Here is a 27,810-nt window from a genome sequence, read left to right as displayed (position 1 = left end):
TTTGGAAAACGACTTCGTTTCTATATGAGTTTTAGTTATTTTCGCCCAAAAAAAAAAACAACTGCAGATATTAAGCGGGTATGCCAAGAGCGGTAAAAGACGGAAACACCTTTTAAGCAAAAACAATGGCGTGAACAATAAAAGATTGGATTGTAATGATATAAGTATAATAGAAGGCATATTATGTAACGATTAAACGGTGCTTAAGTAAAGTAATCACTATGATAGTCATAGTAAAACTTAGAAACATAATATATAGCAAACATAAGCTAAGTTACAAGTTAAATTGCTTTGGAAAGTATCCTAAAATGCCAAATATACATAATACTTCTCAAACACCTATGGAGACAGAAAACCATTCGGAAGGTAACCCAAGCCCCTACCATTTCCACAACTCTGAAATCGAAAAGACTTGAATCACAAGGTTTACAGTTTAGTTACAACAACCCATCAACGGTTATGTAAGCTAAACGATTATTAATGATTTTAACTTCCACAAGACATACACTCTTCGCGGTTCATCAATGAACACACCATCTGTGACATCTTTGTGTTATCATCTTCAACAATCTCTGTCTTTTGATTTTCCTGCATTATTATGATCAGTAAGGTTTCAGTTTTGGCCTAATTTCACACAATAACATAGAAAGATTGTGGAATTAGAATAGTAATCCTACCTTGAGAAGTGAAGTATCAACAGTGAACTTGATTGCATCAGCAGCAGCACGTGATCGCAGATAGTACATACCCGTTTTAAGCCCCTGGTTTCCACCAAGATTAGTATTTAACAGTAAAAAAGGGCCCATATAATTTAATGTTCTAAATTGATAATTCAAGACAGTTAATGATGTACCTTAGACCAAGCGTGAAAATGCAACGAAGTAAGTTTGCCAAAGTTAGGTTGGTCCATATGTATGTTCAGACTTTGACTCTGGTCAATGTAGCATCCACGATCAACAGCCATGTCAACCAATGTCCGTTGCTTGATCTCCCACACAGTTCTGGTTTAATGTTATCAAGTAAGAAATATGACAAAAGAAAATCAATATAAAGATCATAGAGAAATGGGTTTCGGGTCATACTTATAAATAGATTTGAGGTCTTGGGGAATTTCAGATATCTTTTGAACAGAGCCATTCTCATATATTATCTGATTCTTAAGAGTCGGAGTCCAAAGGCCCATCTCAGTTAAATCAGACAACAGATGCTTGTTAACCACAACAAATTCACCACTGCAAAAACAAAGAATCAGTTTATTGCAACACCCTTAAAAGTGAAGATTATAAACAAACAAACAAAAAAACACTACCTTAAAACTCTGCGACTGTAGATATTGGAGGTGTACGGCTCAAAGCACTCGTTATTACCAAGAATTTGGCTGGTTGAAGCAGTTGGCATGGGAGCAACGAGTAGTGAATTACGAACACCATGTTTTGCTATCATCGAACGGAGTTCGTTCCAATCCCACAATTCGGAAGGCTTAACTCCCCACATGTCTGGTTGCAGAATTCCCTAAAAGTGGGTCCCACACGGAATTATTCTTGACTCCATAAATATGTTTTGTTGAGAACAAGATAAAACAAACATAACTATTGAAGACAGATATACAAAGAGACACACCTTGCTGACAGGACATCCATTATACGTTTCATAGGTGCCTTCTTTTTCAGCTAATTCGCATGAAGCTTTCAGGGCATGGTAATATATAGTCTCAAATATGTCTTTGTTCAACTGTTGGGCCTGTAGTATAAAAAAGGGAGAAAATGAGAATCAATTAAGCCACAACCAATGAGGCATGAATCATTGGAGGAAAAAGATAAATTACCTCGGGCGAATCGAAAGGCATTCCAAGCAATATGAAAGTATCTGCAAGACCCTGAACTCCAATACCGATGGGCCTGTGACGTAAGTTTGACCTTTTTGCAGTTTCAACTGGGTAGTAATTCACATCAATAATTTTATTGAGATTTGTGGTAACCAGTGATGTGATCTGTCCAGCGCAACAAAAAGATATTTAACATCAGATTCTAAAGCATAATTTCATACAGTAACAAGCCAAACACAGTTATTTTGAAACAGGTACGGAGTATAATTTATACTGTAACAGTTATTGTATTTAAACAATTTAATCTATTGAATAGAATCATTTACATGTCTTTAAGCAATTGAAACACATTGTTGTCAAATGTTAACACATTTGATTTAGAAAAGTTTCTCATCTATTTTACATTTTTACCCAACTGACACCTCAACTCGATGGACCCGTTCACAGGCAAACAGTCATGATCGGCACCTCTAAATAGAGAAGGGGATAAGAAATCAAACCTCTGCTAGTTTTTCAAAATCAAAGTATCGATTGCCAGAACCTCGGCTGCCAACAAGCTTTGATGGTTGAGATTCTGCTGGGACCCCCTGATGATATACAAATGCACTTTAAACTTTAGCATAACCATATATACAGTATGATGTAAGAATATAATTAATGTCAACATTTATAACCAAAATCATACCTTCTCTCGAACATAACGGGGTAATGCAATAGATGCCAGATTACATACAGCAGTTTCAGTTGGACTTGTGTACTCGATGATCTCAGTACACAGATTTGATGACTTGATGGTACCAAGATTCTGTTGGTTGCTTTTTCTATTACACGTATCCTAAAAGACAAACAACATGAATTTAATTAACAATACTATCCAATAATTAGAACTACAGTACTAAAGTTTACCAGTTTATATAACTACCTTGAACAGCATGTAAGGAGTCCCAGTTTCAATTTGGGATTTCAAAACTTCAAACCAAAGATTCTGTGCCTGGACAACTTTCTTAGCTTTCCCCTGAGTTTGTACAAAAGTTATACGATTAGCTAATGAAATCCAATCAGAACAAAACAAAGTACGGAAAAAAGCTAGCTTTTTTAACCTGTTTTTCATATTGAGTATATAGATTCTCAAACTCTTGACCCCAACAATCAGCCAAACCAGGAGCCTCATTTGGACAAAACAGAGACCAAGTGCCATTACTCTGCACTCTCTCCATGAACAGATCAGGGACCCACAAAGCATAAAATAAATCACGAGCTCGTTGCTCTTCCTGCATTAACATTTAACCTTTTTAAGAATCCAATGACAAAAATATACATGGTTTTTAGCTTAAACTAGAGAAGATATCAAATTGAGAAACTTTTTAACCAATCATTTGTTACCTTTCCATGGTTCTTTCTCAAATCAAGAAACTCAAAGATATCAGCATGCCATGGTTCTAAGTAAACAGCAAATGCTCCTACAGTCATTAACATAAATTACCACACATAAACAACTACATAAAAATAAAAAGTAAAAAAATATGAACTTTGATAGATCCACACACCCTTTCTCTTGCCACCTCCTTGGTCAACATAACGGGCAGTATCATTAAAAACACGCAGCATTGGAATAATGCCATTAGACGTCCCATTTGTTCCACGTATGTAGCTTCCAGTTGAACGGATATTATGAACAGAAACACCAATTCCTCCTGCTGATTTGCTGATAACAGCACATTCCTTCAAAGTGTCATAAATACCTTCAATGCTATCATCTTTCATACACACCAGAAAACAACTACTCAACTACACAAAAATATAATCAATTTCCATGTCAGAATTAACACAAATTAAAGATAAAGAGATAACCAGCAAATCAAGTATTCAAGTGTCAAAATGTATTGTTCATACTTGAGGCCTTGGTGTCCCTGCATTGAAGAGAGTGGGAGATGCATGAGTGAACCACCTCTGTGACATTAAATGATAAGTTTTGATTACAGAATCAATGTCATCTTTGTGAATCCCAACTGCAACCCTCATCAGCATATGTTGAGGCCTTTCCACAACCTTCCCTTGGATTTTCAGAAGATAAGATCTTTCGAGGGTTTTGAACCCAAAATAATCGTAGTCAAAGTCTCGGTCATATATAATCTCACTGTCCAACTTAGCAGCATGCTGTAACAAAAATATGTTATAACATTACATCTACAGGAAAAACATTACTGGCTTAAATATAAAGTATAAATTACTATAATAAAAAAAATGAGCCTAATAGTTAACCCATTTTAATTACAAAATCAACCAGCAAACTAACTCACAATTCTGCATATCATCGTGAAATGTTGCATAACCAGCCAATACTATACATTATAAACCCCATCCACACCCAAAAAAAACAACATATACTGCTATTCGGGGATTAATCAGTCAAGGCTTTGGAAGGATTAATCAGAAATTCGGGAATTAATCAAGGATCAATCGGATTGTACTTTATGCATTTAGATATTAAATTTCAAAAACTATATGTGTAAATATAGAAGAAAATCATAAACATAACATAAACATAAACTTTAACATAATTATCTAAATTTGTTCATTTTGTTCAAAAACTATAAATTTCTAGTTTAAATTTAAATACATTTTAAAATGATGATCAAATTTGACTTTAACAGGCTTTGATTACCAAATTCAATTTTGATCAATCAATTGACATTGACCGATTAATTAAACAGATTTTGGAAAATCAAAACGGATTGCTCTTAAAAATAGTTAATCGGAGTTGGAGATTAATCGGCGAGTAATTGAGTTTTTTACAACATTGTCTGTAACTGACTCACAGTAAGGCGTTAAATTTATAAAACATATTTTTACCTTCATGATGATTTCATAAACATCATCAGCAACAAGAGGAGACTTCTGCCCAGATCTCTCACTTATGTGAAAATACATATCCTTAATTCTGCAACAATTACATTACATTATTATGATAAAATTAAGGTCAATTTAGGTACATATATACAAGTAAATCAGTAAACACACGCATATATAAGGAAGCCATGTTGTTTAACTAATTCTAATTCACTCAAAAAATAAAAAGTGTACATATAAAATACGAATTCACTAATTCTCTCACAAATTCCAATTTACAAATATATATTTATGTGAAATAACTTACGTTTCTGAAAATGATTTCTTCGTGTTCTTATGAAGATTAGAAACCACAATCCTTGCAGCCAACTGAATTAAATTAAATGAAATTAACAAGGAATTCAATTGACTGGCTACAAAATAATCAAATTAAAATATATAATTGTTGATATTACTCACGGAAGCATAATCAGGATGATTAGCAGTCATGGCAGCAGCGGTTTCAGCGGCGAGTTCATCAAGCTGACTAGTGGTAACACCTTTATAAACACCGGCACAAACCTTCTGAGAGACGAGGACCGGGTCACAGTGTTCGATGCTGAGTCCGTAACTGAGTTTCTTCAATCGGGCAGTTATTTTATCGAAATGGACAGTTTCTTGACGCCCGTCTCTTTTCACCACATACATGATTGAGTGATTGACAGATTATGATGGATTTAGGTGTTTGATTCTGAAGAAGAAATTGTTGATAATGGAGATAGGTGCAGTTGAATTGATTTATATAGCATAGGGAAGAGTGAGTGTGGAGGCGTTTGAAATTTGGGAATTAGGGTTTCCCTCAAAAATGTTTTCAGGGTTTCCCGCCAGTTGGGTGGCGCGGCTAAATTGGGTTTGGGGTAGGTATGCAGCTGTACTGTAATCACTTTTTTGAGGACCACCTTTTTTAATTTAATTAAATTTATTTTTTTAATCACAGTTTTTGTTAATTTTGTCATTATTAATAATAAGAAAGTTTTGTGATGAGTGATGACAACTCTAATTGTCATTAAGAGATTTAGAAATGCTAATTTTATCTGTATATTCAAAGTAACTCTACATTTCGTAAAATAACCACCACTCAGTCATCGAATATACCACTGCTTCATGCATTAAACTTTTTTTAAATGACAATCAGTGGCGGTACTTAGTTATACACAGAGGGAGTGCCCGCATCATCCGGATTTTAAAAAAATACTAAAATATAAGATTTTCTTTACTGTTTACTCACCTGTTACTGGTTTCGCTCCATCTGTGGTTGACTCCAAATTCCGCCTCTGAAGATAATCCTAAATCGTTAGATCATTTCTTAATATATAATTATTACGGAGTGATATATTATACGTAATGATTAATATATACTCTGTAACTCTCTTTTTTTTTTTTTGAAAAGCAAGCCTTGTATAACAAAAACCAAGAGAATATACAGAACGTCTTTTATAACAATTATTAAAATCGATAATGAAACTTACAATATCAGTTATAACAATCAAGTCACTTTGTTACACGAAACAACTAAATTATGATGAATCCAATATATCCTAACATGAGGTTAATAGTGAAAAACATATGTCTGTTATAAAATTTGAATTTGAATCAGATGGGACGAATATTTTGTGGTGACCAAAGAATGGTTGGAAACAGCGAGGTAGCAATCATGTTGGATGCGCACATTGGAGTTTGGGTTGGATTATTCGCACTCCCGAATATCTCGAATAAAAAAAAAAAATCTTCTAACTTTTGCATTTTTACAATAAGAAAGAGTTGATGTTAAATGATATAATAACAAAATCTATAAAGTTCTATACACTCACAAACTGTAAACCCTTTTGTTACTTTGCCCTTTTCAGATACTCCGTATTAATTTAATGTTCCGTGCATAAGGTTTGAAATTTGAAATGGCAAGTGTTTGGTTATGAATAACTTCTTTAGTACGCTGGTTAATGTATTTTCGGCGCCACTAATAACTTCTTCGACAAATGTAATTGGTATCAAAATTCAAAAACCAAAATATGCAATATGGAGTCCCCAATGTTCTCGTTTATGGGTGTTTCGGTTAGATTATTACTGCGTATAAGACCACAGATAACGCGGTGTTTGTCTCTTTTTTGCCGCCCACATGTCACGGGAAACGCCTCACAAACGCCTGGAATGAGCGTTTGTTGGCGTTTATATTGGGGCTTTTGTCAAAAAGTAACGCATGAGGGATGGAGAACCGGAGAAGTGAGGTGAGGTGCCAGCCCATGATTTGTTCTAAATATTTTCTTTCTCCAACTTTAATTTATTTACACCTTAAATATCAATCAAATATTAAAACATCACCATCAAACTTCTTACAAAAGCCCCTCATTACAACTCCCTCATTCCAATGTAATGGTCATGTCAGCGGCTATACTCAAAAATTACGTCTTATCCACTTCACCTCAACATCACCATTATTAATGGTCTAAGGAGTTTAGGGTAAGTTTGATATTAACGAGTGGAGACATCGTGTTTTTGCGTGATCTAGATATCTTACACATTGTTTCATTCGACGTGTCATGTAAATTGTGATCAGAAATCGTTTTGCAACAATATATGAGTTTATAATTAAAATACACATATCAAGAACTGGAACAAAACTTTTATAAAATAAATATACTTTGAAAAATTCTAAAAAGCATAAACATGACATGCGAGTGGGTGTGGGAAATAATTTCGATATACATAAAACATTATTTCAATAGAGAGATGACTAATGCATTGCGGAGGGAAATCGTTTAACGCAAACATGGTTTCTCTATATAAAACATACACTCTTCTGTATAACAAATTGGTACAAATCTTTTATGAAATAAATATAAATATATAAGGAGTAGTTCTAATAAGTTCTTAGAAAATTGAAAAAAAAAAAATAAGTGTCATTGTCTTTAGGCCAAAAAGGGAAAAGAAAAAAAGCAAACTTGAAACGACTTTCTTTAGTATCAATACGACATCCATCGAAAGTCAAAACGACAAAATTCGGAGTAACTGTTATGACAATTTGCCTAGCGCACCCACACCAGCGGAAGCGAGGATATAATTTGTTTGAGACAAACTTACGAGAAATAATAGAAAGCAAATAAAGTAACTGATAACACGACGATTTAACGTGGTTCGGCAAAACCCTGCCTCCGTCCACCCCAAGAGTCTCCTTTATTCTTATAATATAAAAGAACCCGGTACAAGAAAAATTACACTATGAGTTAAACCCAAACCCAATCCCCTTAGATTTTAGCATAAAATCTAAGTTTCTCGTACACTCTTTTACACTCCTTACAAGAATAAAACTCTCAACATCACAAAGAAAGGTTCCCGTTGATATTACCGATCAACTCCCTATCTACTTTGTGATACCCTCACAAATAAACACACTCCGTTGATAAACCCTATCAACTATGTTTTTCTCTCATTTGTGATATCTTGATCCTCTCTCTCTTTTGGATCACTTGATCCCACTCTTGGATTGGATCCATTTGGATGCCTTTCACCTTCTACATACTCATGTATTTATAGATGATTTTCCTTTGTGAATGGCATATATGAAAGCATCGGCCAACAACTACAACCATACCATTCATCATGTGCCTAACATGAAAAGTCACAATTTGCAACATCCATGTGAAACCAATAAATAAGTCATAGCCACCTTATGACTTTTCCATGCAAAAATCAAACTTTTCTTTTTCTTTGAAATTTCCATGTAAATGTAACTAGCAAATTTGACTTTGCTAACAACATGCAAAATTCAATTTGACAACATAAATGTTTGTCAACAATTTGGACTCTGTCCAACAGTAACATTAGGCCAATGCCAACAGCTCGTGCTCCACCATGTCCTCTAATGACAACCGATGGATTGATGGAAGTGTCATGTACTCTACCCGCCCTCAAGCCCTCGCCCTCCCTTTCTTAGTTTTGGGCTCCCTTTTGTTCCGTTGAGTGAGTTTACTTAAGCTTCATTACTGCCTTACTGGTTTATGTGAATCTTAGAATCTAATATGTAAAGGGAACTATGTTATGCTTGCAGGCGCTTTTGCCTTTTCAGTGTTGTACTAAAAGGAAATTAAAGTAACGTAATATCAAGATTTTTTAATGACGGTAGATGTTAATCCTTTGGCAAACATTTAGCTACATCTGTTTCCACTCGACGAAGTTATTCGTAAAGGGTTAGAGAAGGTGAGTGTATGAAGCTAATGTTGGAAAATTTGGTTGGAAAGTATGTTCCACCAATTTTTTGGACACAAATTATATATAATAAAGTGATATATATTAACGACTATTTAGTGGGTTTTGTAGCCACTAATGCGTGTCCAAAACGGGTTAATGGTGAATGAGATATCGCGTCTCAAAGTTGTTAGTTTAAGTGCAAACTAAGAAATTAAAAGATTTGATTTATCAATCAAGGATTCTGTAAATATTTTTTTATGTGATTTTGTAAATCCTTTTCAAATCCCAAAAGATTTGATTTATCAATCAAGGATTTTGTAAATATATTTGTGTGATTTTGTAAATCTTTTCTTACTGTTTGAGATCTTGTTTGCACGATAAATACCAAAGTTTGGTATTGAGAAAAAGGCATCAACTAACACATAAACAAAAATCATAACCCTCTTACATTAATTTTTCAGCTTCTTCTTTTACAACTTCGGTCACCCCGCTTCCGGCCTCTTTTTCAGGCAAGTGCTCTCGTCCGGCAGTACACGCTGCTTCGAACCGGTGTACCCTGGGAACAGACGTCGAATCTGTTTAAGGGAATTGTGTCAAACACAAGCCCGGTTCAACCCTTCAATTCGGTTTGATCGTTTTACGCTTATGTTTATCCTTATATATTGCATATCTAGATTCATGTTTTCTATTTGTGATTACGTTAATACATAGCATGTTTGTATGTTACTTGTAATTTTCAGTTTCGTACGTATATTATTCCTACAAACTTAAACAGATTCTCTTCGAAACTGACCTGGTAATAGATATATAAGTACTGAATTGAAATGGGTTACGGGTAATGTAACTTGCCTATTTGTTGTTGAAGTGAAGTTTAAAACAACCCATTAGGCTTGTAGAGTTGAATATGAGTATGCATCTACTTTTGGAACTTCAATAGTAGATCCTTTGTTTATTTGCTTATGACTAATATGCTTATAATCTCACCATCGCCGATCGTTGTTCACTACTATCGGCTGCTATCAATAACCTCCGGCTGCCACCGTTAGCCGCCGGTTTCTGCTGTTATGTTCGCCTTGAAATTCTGACCAAGACCCCTGTGTGTATTGGTAAAATAGGCTACTCTGTTTTTTATTGAATTGTGTAGTGTTTCCAATATGCGGATGGTTCAGATGCTTTATTCTATATGAAAGTAGCTAAGGAATATTTTTTTCTATGTGGTGGATCCCTCTTGTGTTGATTATGCTTGCACCATGATTAAAGACAAATTATCTTTTTGAAATTTTGATGAAAGAGGTTTATATATGCCTTGCTTCAATAATATACAATAATATTTAAGAATAATGGCATAGTGTGTAGTGACCCGAACTTTTCCATGTTTATATATATTAATTGAGATTGATGTTTACATGATTAAATGTTTCCAACATATTAAGCAATCAAACTTGTTAAGACTTGATTAATTGAAATAGGTTTCATATAGACAATTGACCACCCAAGTTGACCGGTGATTCACGAACGTTAAAACTTGTAAAAAAACTATATGATGACATATATATGGTTATATATATAGTTAATATGATATTATGATAAGTAAACATATCATTAATTATATTAACAATGAACTACATATGTAAAAACAAGACTACTAACTTAATGATTTTGAAACGAGACATATATGTAACGTTTATCGTTGTAACGACATTTAATGTATATATATCATATTAAGAGATATTCGTACATCATAATATCATGATAATATAATAATTTAAAATCTCTTTTGATATTATAAACATTGGGTTAACAACATTTAACAAGATCGTTAACCTAAAGGTTTCAAAACAACACTTACATGTAACGACTAACGATGACTTAACGACTCAGTTAAAATGTATATACATGTAGTGTTTTAATATGTATTTATACACTTTTGAAAGACTTCAATACACTTATCAAAATACTTCTACTTAACAAAAATGCTTACAATTACATTCTCGTTCAGTTTCATCAACAATTCTACTCGTATGCACCCGTATTCGTACTCGTACAATACACAGCTTTTAGATGTATGTACTATTGGTATATACACTCCAATGATCAGCTCTTAGCAGCCCATGTGAGTCACCTAACACATGTGGGAACCATCATTTGGCAACTAGCATGAAATATCTCATAAGATTACAAAAATATGAGTAATCATTCATGACTTATTTACATGAAAACAAAATTACATATCCTTTATATCTAATCCATACACCAACGACCAAAAACACCTACAAACACTTTCATTCTTCAATTTTCTTCATCTAATTGAACTCTCTCAAGTTCTATCTTCAAGTTCTAAGTGTTCTTCATAAATTCCAAAAGTTCTAGTTTCATAAAATCAAGAATACTTTCAAGTTTGCTAGCTCACTTCCAATCTTGTAAGGTGATCATCCAACCTCAAGAAATCTTTGTTTCTTACAGTAGGTTATCATTCTAATACAAGGTAATAATCATATTCAAACTTTGGTTCAATTTCTATAACTATAACAATCTTATTTCAAGTGATGATCTTACTTGAACTTGTTTTCGTGTCATGATTCTGCTTCAAGAACTTCGAGCCATCCAAGGATCCATTGAAGCTAGATCCATTTTTCTATTTTCCAGTAGGTTCATCCAAGGAACTTAAGGTAGTAATGATGTTCATAACATCATTCGATTCATACATATAAAGCTATCTTATTCGAAGGTTTAAACTTGTAATCACTAGAACATAGTTTAGTTAATTCTAAACTTGTTCGCAAACAAAAGTTAATCCTTCTAACTTGACTTTTAAAATCAACTAAACACATGTTCTATATCTATATGATATGCTAACTTAATGATTTAAAACCTGGAAACACGAAAAACACCGTAAAACCGGATTTACGCCGTCGTAGTAACACCGCGGGCTGTTTTGGGTTAGTTAATTAAAAACTATGATAAACTTTGATTTAAAAGTTGTTATTCTGAGAAAATGATTTTTATTATGAACATGAAACTATATCCAAAAATTATGGTTAAACTCAAAGTGGAAGTATGTTTTCTAAAATGGTCATCTAGACGTCGTTCTTTCGACTGAAATGACTACCTTTACAAAAACGACTTGTAACTTATTTTTCCGACTAGAAACCTATACTTTTTTTATTTAGATTCATAAAATAGAGTTCAATATGAAACCATAGCAATTTGATTCACTCAAAACGGATTTAAAATGAAGAAGTTATGGGTAAAACAAGATTGGATAATTTTTCTCATTTTAGCTACGTGAAAATTGGTAACAAATCTATTCCAACCATAACTTAATCAACTTGTATTATATATTATGTAATCTTGAGATACCATAGACACGTATACAATGTTTCGACCTATCATGTCGACACATCTATATATATTTCGGAACAACCATAGACACTCTATATGTGAATGTTGGAGTTAGCTATACAGGGTTGAGGTTGATTCCAAAATATATATAGTTTGAGTTGTGATCAATACTGAGATACGTATACACTGGGTCGTGGATTGATTCAAGATAATATTTATCGATTTATTTCTGTACATCTAACTGTGGACAACTAGTTGTAGGTTACTTACGAGGACAGCTGACTTAATAAACTTAAAACATCAAAATATATTAAAAGTGTTGTAAATATATTTTGAACATACTTTGATATATATGTATATATTTTTATAGGTTCGTGAATCAACCAGTGGCCAAGTCTTACTTCCCGACGAAGTAAAAATCTGTGAAAGTGAGTTATAGTCCCACTTTTAAAATCTAACATTTTTGGGATGAGAATACATGCAGGTTTTATAAATGATTTACAAAATAGACACAAGTACGTGAAACTACATTCTATGGTTGAATTATCGAAATCGAATATGCCCCTTTTTATTAAGTCTGGTAATCTAAGAATTAGGGAACAGACACCCTAATTGACGCGAATCCTAAAGATAGATCTATCGGGCCCAACAAGCCCCATCCAAAGTACCGGATGTTTTAGTACTTCGAAATTTATATCATATCCGAAGGGTGTCCCGGAATGATGGGGATATTCTTATATATGCATCTTGTTATTGTCGGTTACCAGGTGTTCACCATATGAATGATTTTTATCTCTATGTATGGGATGTGTATTGAAATATGAAATCTTGTGGTCTATTGTTACGATTTGATATATATAGGTTAAACCTATAACTCACCAACATTTTTGTTGACGTTTTAAGCATGTTTATTCTCAGGTGATTATTAAGAGCTTCCGCTGTCGCATACTTAAATAAGGACAAGATTTGGAGTCCATGCTTGTATGATATTGTGTAAAAACTGCATTCAAGAAACTTATTTTGTTGTAACATATTTGTATTGTAAACCATTATGTAATGGTCGTGTGTAAACAGGATATTTTAGATTATCATTATTTGATAATCTACGTAAAGCTTTTTAAACCTTTATTGATGAAATAAAGGTTATGGTTTGTTTAAAAATGAATGCAGTCTTTGAAAAACGTCTCATATAGAGGTCAAAACCTCGCAACGAAATCAATTAATATGGAACGTTTTTAATCAATAAGAACGGGACATTTCAGTTGGTATCCGAGCGTTGGTCTTAGAGAACCAGAATTTTGCATTAGTGTGTCTTATCGAGTTTGTTAGGATGCATTAGTGAGTCTGGACTTCGACCGTGTTTACTTGAAAAATGATTGCTTAACAAATTTTGTTGGAAACTATATATTTTTAACATGTGAATATTATGTGATATATTAATCTCTTAACGCGTTTGATATTATGTGATAGATGTCTACCTCTAGAACAAGTTCCATTGACTCACCTAATAATAATGAAGAGTTAAATGTAAATTGAAATGATTCGTGGACTGATTCACAAGTTCCCGAAGAGGAACCGGAAGAAGAGTCGGAACCGGAAGAAGAATCGGAACCGGATGAAGAAATAGAACCGGTGGGGGAAATAATAAAACGGTTAGGTAAAAGAAAATCCTCAACCAACCGACCAAGGTTAATTATGGTCAATGGTGTTTCCGCCAATGAAGAAAAATATTGGGAGGATTACCAATTCTCCGATGAATCGGATTCCGACGAGAATTCCGATGATGTTATAGAAATTACCCCAACTGAATTTAAAAAGGCAAAAGAAAATAATAAGGGAAAGGGCATAAAAATAGAGAAATCTAATTCCAACCCCGATGAACTTTATATGTATCGTCAACCCCCGAAGTCCTTAAGTTGTAACAATGACCCGGGAACCTCTAAACCACCAGGTTTTTCTAAACCAATGTGGAAAACGATGGCTCGTATTAGGGGAACATCATATATCCCTAGAAACTTGGCAAAACGAACCAAAACAGAAGAAGAAGAAACAAGCGAGTCGGAATAAGATAGTTGTATTCGTGTGGTGTAGTATATGTAATATAGTGTGCTTATGCTTTATGATATATGTAAAAATTGCTTGTATTAATAAGTATTTTTATTTTATGAATCTAACTCTTGTCTATTTTACAGTATAAAAACACAAAATGGATAGACAACCCAATATTTTAAGAGACCTACCCGGAGACATGATTGATGAAATCTTGTCTAGAGTCGGTCAGAATTCTTCGGCACAACTATTTAAGGCGAGATCAGTTTGTAAGACATTCGAAGAATATTCTAAGAATTCCTTGGTTTATAAAAGGCTTTCGTTCGAAAGATGGGGGATATCACATTGGGAAATCCATAAGTTACGATGTGTTTACTTTGACGCATATATTGCGGGGAACCCAAATGCTATTTTACGCAATGGGTTAAGAAATTATTTTGACTCAATATATCCGAATATTGGACTTCGTGATTTAGAAAAAGCTGCTAACATGCAACATAAAGAAGCATGTTATGCTTACGGATTAGCAATGTTCGCTTCTCACCAAAGTGAGAACAAGAACATCGGGCTACAACTATTAAACAAAACATTCCCACAAGTGACAGAGTCGGTAATTGGGGTAAGAAATGAGGTTTTTAGATTGTTACAGGACTGTTGGACATTACGTAACCCTCGTCCCTTTGATGACGTTACAACACGCTGTCTTATCAACGGCCATAACGGTTATGTTGCACAAGACCAAGGATGGGAAGTAGTCCTAGTAAAACCAGAATGCATGACTTGTTTCTGGACGTATGAATTACGTGTCTTTATTGCCTTTGCTGAACGACTTGTGTACTAGCTAGAATTGTCTTCACAACTATCTTGTATCAAAGTTATTGTGTGCTATATTTCATGCTTTATGTAAAATAAGCGGTATTGTAAGTTTGTAAAATATTGTATAAAAGTTTGAACGCGAAATATTATTATAATCAGTTTTTCATATAGAATTGTAGTAGTTGAATTGTATATTAGCTACTAAGTATGAACTTAACGGGTAGGTACTACCCGAATTTAAACTTATAAAACGCTAATATGAAGAAAAAGCTTTTATAAATGAGTTCATATTATGCTACGAAATACTATTAACTACTCTTAATATTCTGTATGATTAACTTGTTCCATTTAACTATTTTGAAGGAAATGGCACCGACTACTCGACACACCGTGAATATGAATGAAGAGGAATTCCGTACTTTTCTAGCTTCAAACATAGCCGCAGTACAGGCTGCGCTACATACCAACAATAACCTTGGATCTAGCAGTACAGGAAATCGTGTAGGATGCACCTACAAAGAATTCACTGCCTGCAAACCTTTGGAATTTGATGGAACCGAAGGACCGATCGGATTGAAACGGTGGACCGAGAAGGTCGAATCGGTGTTTGCCATAAGTAAGTGTACTGAAGAGGACAAAGTAAAGTACGCTACGCATACCTTCACAGGTTCTGCGTTAACATGGTGGAATACCTATCTAGAGCAAGTGGGACAAGACGATGCGTACGCACTACCGTGGTCAGCATTCAAGCACTTGATGAACGAGAAGTACCGTCCCAGAACCGAGGTCAATAAGCTCAAGACAGAACTTAGAGGGTTACGAACCCAAGGATTTGATATTACCACGTACGAAAGACGATTCACAGAATTGTGCCTATTGTGTCCGGGAGCATTCGAAGATGAGGAAGAGAAGATCGACGCGTTTGTGAAAGGATTACCGGAAAGAATCCAAGAAGATATAAGTTCACACGAGCCCGCCTCCATACAACAGGCATGTAGAATGGCTCACAAACTCGTGAACCAAATTGAAGAAAGAATTAAAGAACAGACTGCTGAAGAGGCCAATGTGAAGCAAGTCAAAAGAAAGTGGGAGGAAAACGGTGATAAGAATCACCAATACAACAACAACAGCAATTACAACAATAATCGCAACAATTATCCCAACAATCGCAACATCAATCGCAACTACAACAAACGGCCCAACAACAACAACAACAATAACAACAGCAACTACAACAATCATCCCAACAACAATAATAACCGCAACAACAACAACAATCAGAAGCAGCTATGCCAAAGGTGTGAAAAGAATCACTCGGGGTTCTGCACCAAATTTTGCAACAAGTGTAAAAGAAATGGTCATAGCGCGGCGAAGTGTGAGTTCTACGGACCAGGGGTTAATAGAACGAAAGGAACAAATGGTGTCGGAACGAGTAATGGCGGAGCAAGTAGTGTCGGAGCAAGTTATGCCAATGTAGTTTGTTATAAATGTGGAAAACCGGGCCACATTATTAGAAATTGCCCGAACCAGGAGAACACGAATGGACAAGGCCGCGGAAGAGTTTTCAATATTAATGCGGCAGAGGCACAGGAAGACCCGGAGCTTGTTACGGGTACGTTTCTTATTGACAATAAATCTGCTTACGTTTTATTTGATTCGGGTGCGGATAGAAGCTATATGAGTAGAGATTTTTGTGCTAAATTAAGTTGTCCATTGACGCCTTTGGATAGTAAATTTTTACTCGAATTAGCAAATGGTAAATTAATTTCAGCAGATAATATATGTCGGAATCGAGAAATTAAACTGGTTAGCGAAACATTTAAGATTGATTTGATACCAGTAGAGTTAGGGAGTTTTGATGTGATAATCGGTATGGACTGGTTGAAAGAAGTGAAAGCGGAGATCGTTTGTTACAAAAATGCAATTCGCATTATACGAGAAAAAGGAAAACCCTTAATGGTGTACGGAGAAAAGGGAAACACGAAGCTACATCTTATTAGTAATTTGAAGGCACAAAAACTAATAAGAAAAGGTTGCTATGCTGTTCTAGCACACGTCGAGAAAGTACAAACTGAAGAAAAGAGCATCAATGATGTTCCCGTCGCAAAAGAATTTCCTGATGTATTTCCGAAAGAATTACCGGGATTACCCCCACATCGATCCGTTGAATTTCAAATAGATCTTGTACCAGGAGCTGCACCAATAGCTCGTTCTCCTTACAGACTCGCACCAAGCGAGATGAAAGAACTACAAAGCCAATTACAAGAACTTTTAGAGCGTGGTTTCATTCGACCAAGCACATCACCGTGGGGAGCTCCTGTTTTGTTTGTCAAGAAGAAAGATGGTACATTCAGGTTGTGTATCGACTACCGAGAGTTGAACAAACTTACCATCAAGAACCGCTACCCACTACCGAGAATCGATGACTTATTTGATCAACTACAAGGCTCGTCTGTTTATTCAAAGATTGACTTACGTTCCGGGTATCATCAAATGCGGGTGAAAGAAGATGATATTCCAAAGACTGCTTTCAGAACACGTTACGGTCATTACGAGTTTATGGTCATGCCGTTTGGTTTAACTAATGCACCAGCTGTGTTCATGGACCTTATGAACCGAGTGTGTGGACCATACCTTGATAAGTTTGTCATTGTTTTCATTGATGACATACTTATTTACTCAAAGAATGACCAAGAACACGGTGAACATTTGAGAAAGGTGTTAGAAGTATTGAGGAAGGAAGAATTGTACGCTAAGTTTTCAAAGTGTGCATTTTGGTTGGAAGAAGTTCAATTCCTCGGTCACATAGTGAACAAAGAAGGTATTAAGGTGGATCCGGCAAAGATAGAAACTGTTGAAAAGTGGGAAACCCCGAAAACTCCAAAACACATACGCCAGTTTTTAGGACTAGCTGGTTACTACAGAAGGTTCATCCAAGACTTTTCCAGAATAGCAAAACCCTTGACTGCATTAACGCATAAAGGGAAGAAATTTGAATGGAATGATGAACAAGAGAAAGCGTTTCAGTTATTGAAGAAAAAGCTAACTACGGCACCTATATTGTCATTACCTGAAGGGAATGATGATTTTGTGATTTATTGTGACGCATCAAAGAAAGGTCTCGGTTGTGTATTAATGCAACGAACGAAGGTGATTGCTTATGCGTCTAGACAATTGAAGATTCACGAACAAAATTATACGACGCATGATTTGGAATTAGGAGCGGTTGTTTTTGCATTAAAGACTTGGAGGCACTACTTATATGGGGTCAAAAGTATTATATATACCGACCACAAAAGTCTTCAACACATATTTAATCAGAAACAACTGAATATGAGACAGCGTAGGTGGATTGAATTATTGAATGATTACGACTTTGAGATTCGTTACCACCCGGGGAAGGCAAATGTGGTAGCCGATGCCTTGAGTAGGAAGGACAGAGAACCCATTCGAGTAAAATCTATGAATATAATGATTCATAATAACCTTACTACTCAAATAAAGGAGGCGCAACAAGGAGTTTTAAAAGAGGGAAATTTAAAGGATGAAATACCCAAAGGATCGGAGAAGCATCTTAATATTCGGGAAGACGGAACCCGGTATAGGGCTGAAAGAATTTGGGTACCAAAATTTGGATATATGAGAGAAATGGTACTTAGAGAAGCTCATAAAACTAGATACTCCATACATCCTGGAACGGGGAAGATGTACAAGGATCTCAAGAAACATTTTTGGTGGCCGGGTATGAAAGCCGATGTTGCTAAATACGTAGGAGAATGTTTGACGTGTTCTAAGGTCAAAGCTGAGCATCAGAAACCATCAGGTCTACTTCAACAACCCGAAATCCCAGAATGGAAATGGGAAAACATTACCATGGATTTCATCACTAAATTGCCAAGGACTGCAAGTGGTTTTGATACTATTTGGGTAATAGTTGATCGTCTCACCAAATCAGCACACTTCCTGCCAATAAGAGAAGATGACAAGATGGAGAAGTTAGCACGACTGTATTTGAAGGAAGTCATCTCCAGACATGGAATACCAATCTCTATTATCTCTGATAGGGATGGTAGATTTATTTCAAGATTCTGGCAGACATTACAGCAAGCATTAGGAACTCGTCTAGACATGAGTACTGCCTATCATCCACAAACTGATGGGCAGAGCGAAAGGACGATACAAACGCTTGAAGACATGCTACGAGCATGTGTTATTGATTTCGGAAACAGTTGGGATCGACATCTACCGTTAACAGAATTTTCCTACAACAACAGCTACCATTCAAGCATTGAGATGGCGCCGTTTGAAGCACTTTATGGTAGAAAGTGCAGGTCTCCGATTTGTTGGAGTGAGGTGGGGGATAGACAGATTACGGGTCCGGAGATTATACAAGAAACTACCGAGAAGATCATCCAAATTCAACAACGGTTGAAAACCGCCCAAAGTCGACAAAAGAGCTACGCTGACATTAAAAGAAAAGATATAGAATTTGAAATTGGAGAGATGGTCATGCTTAAAGTTTCACCTTGGAAAGGCGTTGTTCGATTTGGTAAACGAGGGAAATTAAATCCAAGGTATATTGGACCATTCAAGATTATTGATCGTGTCGGACCAGTAGCTTACCGACTTGAGTTACCTCAACAACTCGCGGCTGTACATAACACTTTCCACATCTCGAATTTGAAGAAATGTTTTGCTAAAGAAGATCTCACTATTCCGTTAGATGAAATCCAAATCAACGAAAAACTCCAATTCATCGAAGAACCCGTCGAAATAATGGATCGTGAGGTTAAAAGACTTAAGCAAAACAAGATACCAATTGTTAAGGTTCGATGGAATGCTCGTAGAGGACCCGAGTTCACCTGGGAGCGTGAAGATCAGATGAAGAAGAAATACCCGCATCTATTTCCAGAAGATTCGTCAACACCTTCAACAGCTTAAAATTTCGGGACGAAATTTATTTAACGGGTAGGTACTGTAGTGACCCGAACTTTTCCATGTTTATATATATTAATTGAGATTGATGTTTACATGATTAAATGTTTCCAACATATTAAGCAATCAAACTTGTTAAGACTTGATTAATTGAAATAGGTTTCATATAGACAATTGACCACCCAAGTTGACCGGTGATTCACGAACGTTAAAACTTGTAAAAAAACTATATGATGACATATATATGGTTATATATATAGTTAATATGATATTATGATAAGTAAACATATCATTAATTATATTAACAATGAACTACATATGTAAAAACAAGACTACTAACTTAATGATTTTGAAACGAGACATATATGTAACGTTTATCGTTGTAACGACATTTAATGTATATATATCATATTAAGAGATATTCGTACATCATAATATCATGATAATATAATAATTTAAAATCTCTTTTGATATTATAAACATTGGGTTAACAACATTTAACAAGATCGTTAACCTAAAGGTTTCAAAACAACACTTACATGTAACGACTAACGATGACTTAACGACTCAGTTAAAATGTATATACATGTAGTGTTTTAATATGTATTTATACACTTTTGAAAGACTTCAATACACTTATCAAAATACTTCTACTTAACAAAAATGCTTACAATTACATTCTCGTTCAGTTTCATCAACAATTCTACTCGTATGCACCCGTATTCGTACTCGTACAATACACAGCTTTTAGATGTATGTACTATTGGTATATACACTCCAATGATCAGCTCTTAGCAGCCCATGTGAGTCACCTAACACATGTGGGAACCATCATTTGGCAACTAGCATGAAATATCTCATAAGATTACAAAAATATGAGTAATCATTCATGACTTATTTACATGAAAACAAAATTACATATCCTTTATATCTAATCCATACACCAACGACCAAAAACACCTACAAACACTTTCATTCTTCAATTTTCTTCATCTAATTGAACTCTCTCAAGTTCTATCTTCAAGTTCTAAGTGTTCTTCATAAATTCCAAAAGTTCTAGTTTCATAAAATCAAGAATACTTTCAAGTTTGCTAGCTCACTTCCAATCTTGTAAGGTGATCATCCAACCTCAAGAAATCTTTGTTTCTTACAGTAGGTTATCATTCTAATACAAGGTAATAATCATATTCAAACTTTGGTTCAATTTCTATAACTATAACAATCTTATTTCAAGTGATGATCTTACTTGAACTTGTTTTCGTGTCATGATTCTGCTTCAAGAACTTCGAGCCATCCAAGGATCCATTGAAGCTAGATCCATTTTTCTATTTTCCAGTAGGTTCATCCAAGGAACTTAAGGTAGTAATGATGTTCATAACATCATTCGATTCATACATATAAAGCTATCTTATTCGAAGGTTTAAACTTGTAATCACTAGAACATAGTTTAGTTAATTCTAAACTTGTTCGCAAACAAAAGTTAATCCTTCTAACTTGACTTTTAAAATCAACTAAACACATGTTCTATATCTATATGATATGCTAACTTAATGATTTAAAACCTGGAAACACGAAAAACACCGTAAAACCGGATTTACGCCGTCGTAGTAACACCGCGGGCTGTTTTGGGTTAGTTAATTAAAAACTATGATAAACTTTGATTTAAAAGTTGTTATTCTGAGAAAATGATTTTTATTATGAACATGAAACTATATCCAAAAATTATGGTTAAACTCAAAGTGGAAGTATGTTTTCTAAAATGGTCATCTAGACGTCGTTCTTTCGACTGAAATGACTACCTTTACAAAAACGACTTGTAACTTATTTTTCCGACTAGAAACCTATACTTTTTTTGTTTAGATTCATAAAATAGAGTTCAACATGAAACCATAGCAATTTGATTCACTCAAAACGGATTTAAAATGAAGAAGTTATGGGTAAAACAAGATTGGATAATTTTTCTCATTTTAGCTACGTGAAAATTGGTAACAAATCTATTCCAACCATAACTTAATCAACTTGTATTATATATTATGTAATCTTGAGATACCATAGACACGTATACAATGTTTCGACCTATCATGTCGACACATCTATATATATTTCGGAACAACCATAGACACTCTATATGTGAATGTTGGAGTTAGCTATACAGGGTTGAGGTTGATTCCAAAATATATATAGTTTGAGTTGTGATCAATACTGAGATACGTATACACTGGGTCGTGGATTGATTCAAGATAATATTTATCGATTTATTTCTGTACATCTAACTGTGGACAACTAGTTGTAGGTTACTTACGAGGACAGCTGACTTAATAAACTTAAAACATCAAAATATATTAAAAGTGTTGTAAATATATTTTGAACATACTTTGATATATATGTATATATTTTTATAGGTTCGTGAATCAACCAGTGGCCAAGTCTTACTTCCCGACGAAGTAAAAATCTGTGAAAGTGAGTTATAGTCCCACTTTTAAAATCTAACATTTTTGGGATGAGAATACATGCAGGTTTTATAAATGATTTACAAAATAGACACAAGTACGTGAAACTACATTCTATGGTTGAATTATCGAAATCGAATATGCCCCTTTTTATTAAGTCTGGTAATCTAAGAATTAGGGAACAGACACCCTAATTGACGCGAATCCTAAAGATAGATCTATCGGGCCCAACAAGCCCCATCCAAAGTACCGGATGTTTTAGTACTTCGAAATTTATATCATATCCGAAGGGTGTCCCGGAATGATGGGGATATTCTTATATATGCATCTTGTTATTGTCGGTTACCAGGTGTTCACCATATGAATGATTTTTATCTCTATGTATGGGATGTGTATTGAAATATGAAATCTTGTGGTCTATTGTTACGATTTGATATATATAGGTTAAACCTATAACTCACCAACATTTTTGTTGACGTTTTAAGCATGTTTATTCTCAGGTGATTATTAAGAGCTTCCGCTGTCGCATACTTAAATAAGGACAAGATTTGGAGTCCATGCTTGTATGATATTGTGTAAAAACTGCATTCAAGAAACTTATTTTGTTGTAACATATTTGTATTGTAAACCATTATGTAATGGTCGTGTGTAAACATGATATTTTAGATTATCATTATTTGATAATCTACGTAAAGCTTTTTAAACCTTTATTGATGAAATAAAGGTTATGGTTTGTTTAAAAATGAATGCAGTCTTTGAAAAACGTCTCATATAGAGGTCAAAACCTCGCAACGAAATCAATTAATATAGAACGTTTTTAATCAATAAGAACGGGACATTTCATAGTGGGAGTAGGTCACCTGCCAATTTAAACCATTAGTCATCATTTGTTGGTTTTATGTCGTATTCAATATTTAGTTATAATTTAGTTGTGCTAATAATAATGATGGATATGGACTATGGATAAATTGTTTATATTTTGTTGTTGAACTAATATCAACCGTTGTTGATTATTATATACTAATTATTAAACGTTGATCATGCTTCGGTTTACTTTTGACTTTAATAATACTTGTTAATATATGTTGTTTGAAACTAAAAGTGTTAATAGTGCATAAAGCAGAGTTGAAATTGTTACTGTATGCTACATTACATGTTGTGCTTTATAATTCATACTTTAAGTAACTAATAGGTATGAATGATTATTCTATTTAACACGTGCATGTGAAATTTTCTTTGCATGTTGATCGAGTTGTGTGTTGCTATTTAAGTATATTCATGTTTTGTTAACTATGTTGGTACCATTACTCCGTATTAGATAAATTTTCCCATGATGTGATATGCTTTATAACTTCATATGTAATAGACCTAACATATTTATTTATGTTTGATTGCCATTAAATATAGTCAACTGACTATAATATTATATTAATTAAATTGCTATATTTGTTATGAAATAATGTGTGATTCATCAATTTTTAGTTATCAGTATGTTGTAATATGTTTAAATTAATCGTTCATACTTATATGCATATGGGTGTGAATTTTGGGTAAATAAATGTGTAAGGGTTTGATGATTGCAAAGATATGTGTAAATAGATTTGCTATACTGCTTTTAATTCATATTTACTAATTCTGTTCCGGTCTTTTTCAGAATGTCTCAGTCGGATGGTACCCCAAATAATGGTGGAATTGTTGCACCGCTACCTAATGCGGTTGTTTCTCATGCTGAAAAACCTGAAAAGTTCACTGGTGTGGACTTTAAACGTTGGCAGAAAAAGATGCGTTTTTATCTGACCACGTTGAACCTTGCGAGGGTCTTAACTGAAACCGCTCCCCAACTTGTTGAAGGGGATGCTCAAACTGTGAGCACGGTTGAGGTGTGGAAACATTCAAATTATCTGTGCCACAATTATGTCTTGAATGGTTTGGAGAATTCTCTCTATAACGTGTACTGCACAACAGAGACTGCCAAAGAATTATGGGAGTCTTTGGAGAAAAAGTACAAGACTGAAGATGCTGGTACCAAGAAATGGGTAGTGGCTAAATTCTTGGATAAAATGGTTGACTCAAAGACTGTTATGAGTCAAGTCCAAGAATTGCAGGTCATTATTCATGACATACATGTTGAAAAAATGGTAATCAGTGAGAGTTTCCAAGTTGCAGCAATAATTGAGAAGTTACCACCAAGCTGGCTTGATTTCAAGAATTACTTGAAATATAAGCGAAAGGAGATGACTGTTGAAGACCTGGTGGTCCGTCTTCGCATTGAGGAAGACAACAAAGTTGCTCTTAAAAAAGAGCATTACCCCTAGTTCGGCAAAGGTTAATATTGTTGAACATGGTCACTCCTCAAAAAGTAGCAAAAGTAAAGGAAAGACTAAGAAAAGTAACAAAGGGAAATGGTTCAAGCTTGGACCTAAAGGTGGTGTTGCCAAGAAGAAAGGTTTCTTTGGCAAATGCTTTAATTGCAACCAGCATGGTCATCGTGCTGATGAGTGCAAGAAGCCAAAGAAAGAGACTACCGGGCAAGCTAACATGGTTGATGATGCTGACAACCTGGTTGCTATGGTTTCTGACCTCACTATTATGATCTCCGAGATTAATCTGGTTGGTTCTAATACCAGAGAATGGTGGGTTGATATTGGGGCTACCCGTTATGTGTGTGCTGATAAGAGCCTCTTTAACACGTTAAAAGAGGTTACTAGTGGAGATAAGCTGTTTATGGGAAACTCTGCTACAGCTGATATCAAGGGTGAAGGAAATGTGATCCTGAAGATGATCTCTGGAAAGGAACTTACTTTGACTAATGTGTTGTATGTTCCTGAGATTCGTAAGAATCTTGTGTCTGGGTGGTTATTGAATAAGTTTGGCTTTAGACTAGTGTTTGAGTCGGATAAGGTCGTGTTGACCAAAAGTGGTGTTTATGTTGGTAAGGGTTATGCCCTTAATGGCATGTTTAAGCTAAATGCAATGGTTATTAACAGTGAAGCTAATAAAACAAGTACTAGTTATGTTTATTTGCTTGAGTCTTCTAATGTGTGGCATGGTAGACTAGGTCATGTTAATTTTAATTCCATTCGTCGCTTAATTAAATTGAATTGCATACCAACATTACACATTAACTCAAACTATAAATGTAAAACATGTGGTGAAGCCAAATTAACAAGATCATCCTTCAAATCGGTTGAACGAATAACCGAACCCCTTGATATGATCTACACTGATGTGTGTGATTTGAAATCCATTCCAACAAGGAATGGTAACAAGTACTTCATTACTTTTATCGATGATAGCACGAAGTACTGTTACGTTTACTTATTGAAAAGTAAAGATGAAGTAATTGAGAAATTTATTGCTTATAAAAATGAAGTTGAGAATCAACTTGAACGGAAAATTAAGGTTGTCCACAGTGATAGAGGTGGTGAATATGTTGCACCCTTTGCTGAATTTTATGCGCAAAAAGGCATTAGACATGAATTTACTGCACCTTACTCACCCTAATCAAATGGCACTGCTGAAAGAAAGAATAGAACCTTGAAAGAAATGGTGAATGTCATGTTGGTGAGTTCGGGTGTAAGCCAGTCAATGTGGGGGGATGCCATCCTATCGGCAAACTATCTTTTAAATAAGATACCCCAAAAGAAAAGGGATGATGTAGTGACCCGTCCTAATCCATCCGCACGAAGTCTTCAACATTTGGTACCATTGCGAGGTACTGAACTCTATATGCCATGAACGATTCCATGAAATATCTATAAAATGAGCAAATGCACAGCTGAAGGTTTCTTTCATACCTGAGAATAAACATGCTTAAAAGTGTCAACCAAAAGGTTGATGAGTTCATAGGTTTATCATAAACAATAAAATTCATAATTTTGATAGACCACAAGATTTAAATACAGTACACCTATCTCGTGTACTAAACCATTTTTCATAATGCTTGGCAGAGTAGGTTCGTATCATTTTCTCCCCTGTAGGTTGCCTCGTAATTTTTAAATAACGGTACACATATCTCGTGCACAAAAATAATACACATAACCTGTGTATAAAAATCATTCTCTCGATACATAACATTCAATTTGATTTCATTGCTCAACATGGTAATCGACCTTAACATATAATGCGCATCAATAATATCCCCAAAACAGAACATCTCGTATGTATAATATATAAACTTTGAAGTACTAAACACCACACACACTAGCTCTTCCGTCTAGTGAACATTCTGGGTGGGGGTGTTAAACCTGGTAGCTACCTTTAGGATTCGCGTGAATTAGTGCCATACCCGTTTCTAATTATTAGGTTACAAAGCAATAATAATCAGGGGAAAATATTCACAACAATTAGTGGCAATTATCACGTCCAACTATTTCAATAATAATCCACAGAACTTATGTCTGCATAATAATTTATTCGAGGAATGTTTTGCTTGTGTCTATCTTGTCAAACATTTATAAAAGCATCTCATGTATTCTCAGTCCAAAAATGTAGATTTCAAAGGCATTTAATAAAACAGTTGTAAAAACAGCGCATGTATTCTCAGTCCCAAAAAATATAAAGAGTAAAAGGGAGCAAATGAACTCACAATACGATATTTTGTAGTAAAAATATACATACGACGATACTGAATAATGCAGGGTTGGCCTCGGATTCACGAACCTATATCATTTATATATATATATATATATATATATATATATATATATATATATATATATATATATATATATATATATATATATATATATATTAACACATATAATGGTAATCGAACAAATTCGTATTTTATTAGTGATATACTTTTTATATTAATAAATTAAATGTTCCATCACTTAATTAACTATATTTATTTTATATATTTAAATAAATACTTAATATTTATCATAAAAATATTAATATAGTTTTGTTTTATATATAAATTATACTTTTATATAACTATTGTTTATTTGATAAAAAAAATTGTATTATAGTCATGATAATAATAATAATATTAGTAATTCATTAAATTGTAACTTAATTGAAATTTTAATCATTTCAATAGTAATATTTATATCTATAATCTTTATATTTGTAATCATAATAATAATAATAATGTTAATAGTAATAATAATAATAATAATAATAATAATAATGAAAATAATAATGAAATATTAATAAGAGTTTTAGTAATGACTACCTCAAAGGAGTAGCCCAAAAAAAATGCCCAAGTCCGAGTTTGAACTTGCGACGTCCCGCTAACCCGATAATAACCTACACCATTCCTCTGTCTCAGCTTTTCTGATTTAATTCCCACTTTAAATTTATTTAACCCGTATT

The 27,810-nt window shown here is 34.3% G+C and overlaps 1 protein-coding gene across 1 annotated transcript; it reads right to left on the bottom strand.

Annotated features, from left to right (window-relative positions):
• Positions 1–181: 181 nt before the first annotated feature.
• On the bottom strand, positions 182–5,566 carry LOC139893049 (ribonucleoside-diphosphate reductase large subunit). The gene is made up of 17 exons (XM_071876184.1): positions 5,135–5,566; positions 4,983–5,044; positions 4,679–4,766; positions 3,719–3,982; positions 3,373–3,613; positions 3,209–3,285; positions 2,926–3,096; positions 2,748–2,840; positions 2,511–2,660; positions 2,326–2,412; positions 1,826–1,990; positions 1,621–1,740; positions 1,310–1,512; positions 1,083–1,232; positions 854–1,001; positions 678–761; positions 182–588 (listed from the first exon to the last, which is right to left on the bottom strand). The coding sequence occupies exons 1-17, from the start codon at positions 5,360–5,362 to the stop codon at positions 487–489; spliced, it is 2,433 nt and encodes an 810-aa protein (XP_071732285.1). The 5' UTR covers positions 5,363–5,566; the 3' UTR covers positions 182–486.
• Between the last annotated feature and the right edge of the window lie 22,244 nt (positions 5,567–27,810).

This window comes from Rutidosis leptorrhynchoides, chromosome 2, assembly GCF_046630445.1.
Source record: "Rutidosis leptorrhynchoides isolate AG116_Rl617_1_P2 chromosome 2, CSIRO_AGI_Rlap_v1, whole genome shotgun sequence".
Lineage (NCBI taxonomy): Eukaryota > Viridiplantae > Streptophyta > Magnoliopsida > Asterales > Asteraceae > Rutidosis > Rutidosis leptorrhynchoides.
The sequence above is the reverse complement of the archived record's forward strand: the minus strand, read 5'-3'. Positions and strand labels throughout refer to the sequence as shown.

Bases quoted from the DNA above. Each gene is read 5' to 3' on its own strand.
- LOC139893049 (XM_071876184.1), bottom strand. From the start codon at position 5,362: ATGTATGTGGTGAAAAGAGACGGGCGTCAAGAAACTGTCCATTTCGAT. The intron at 3,286-3,372 runs GTGTGTGGATCT...TAATGACTGTAG, and splicing joins AGGAGGTGGCAAGAGAAAGG to GAGCATTTGCTGTTTACTTA. The intron at 2,661-2,747 runs GTAGTTATATAA...TTTGTCTTTTAG, and splicing joins CTCCTTACATGCTGTTCAAG to GATACGTGTAATAGAAAAAG.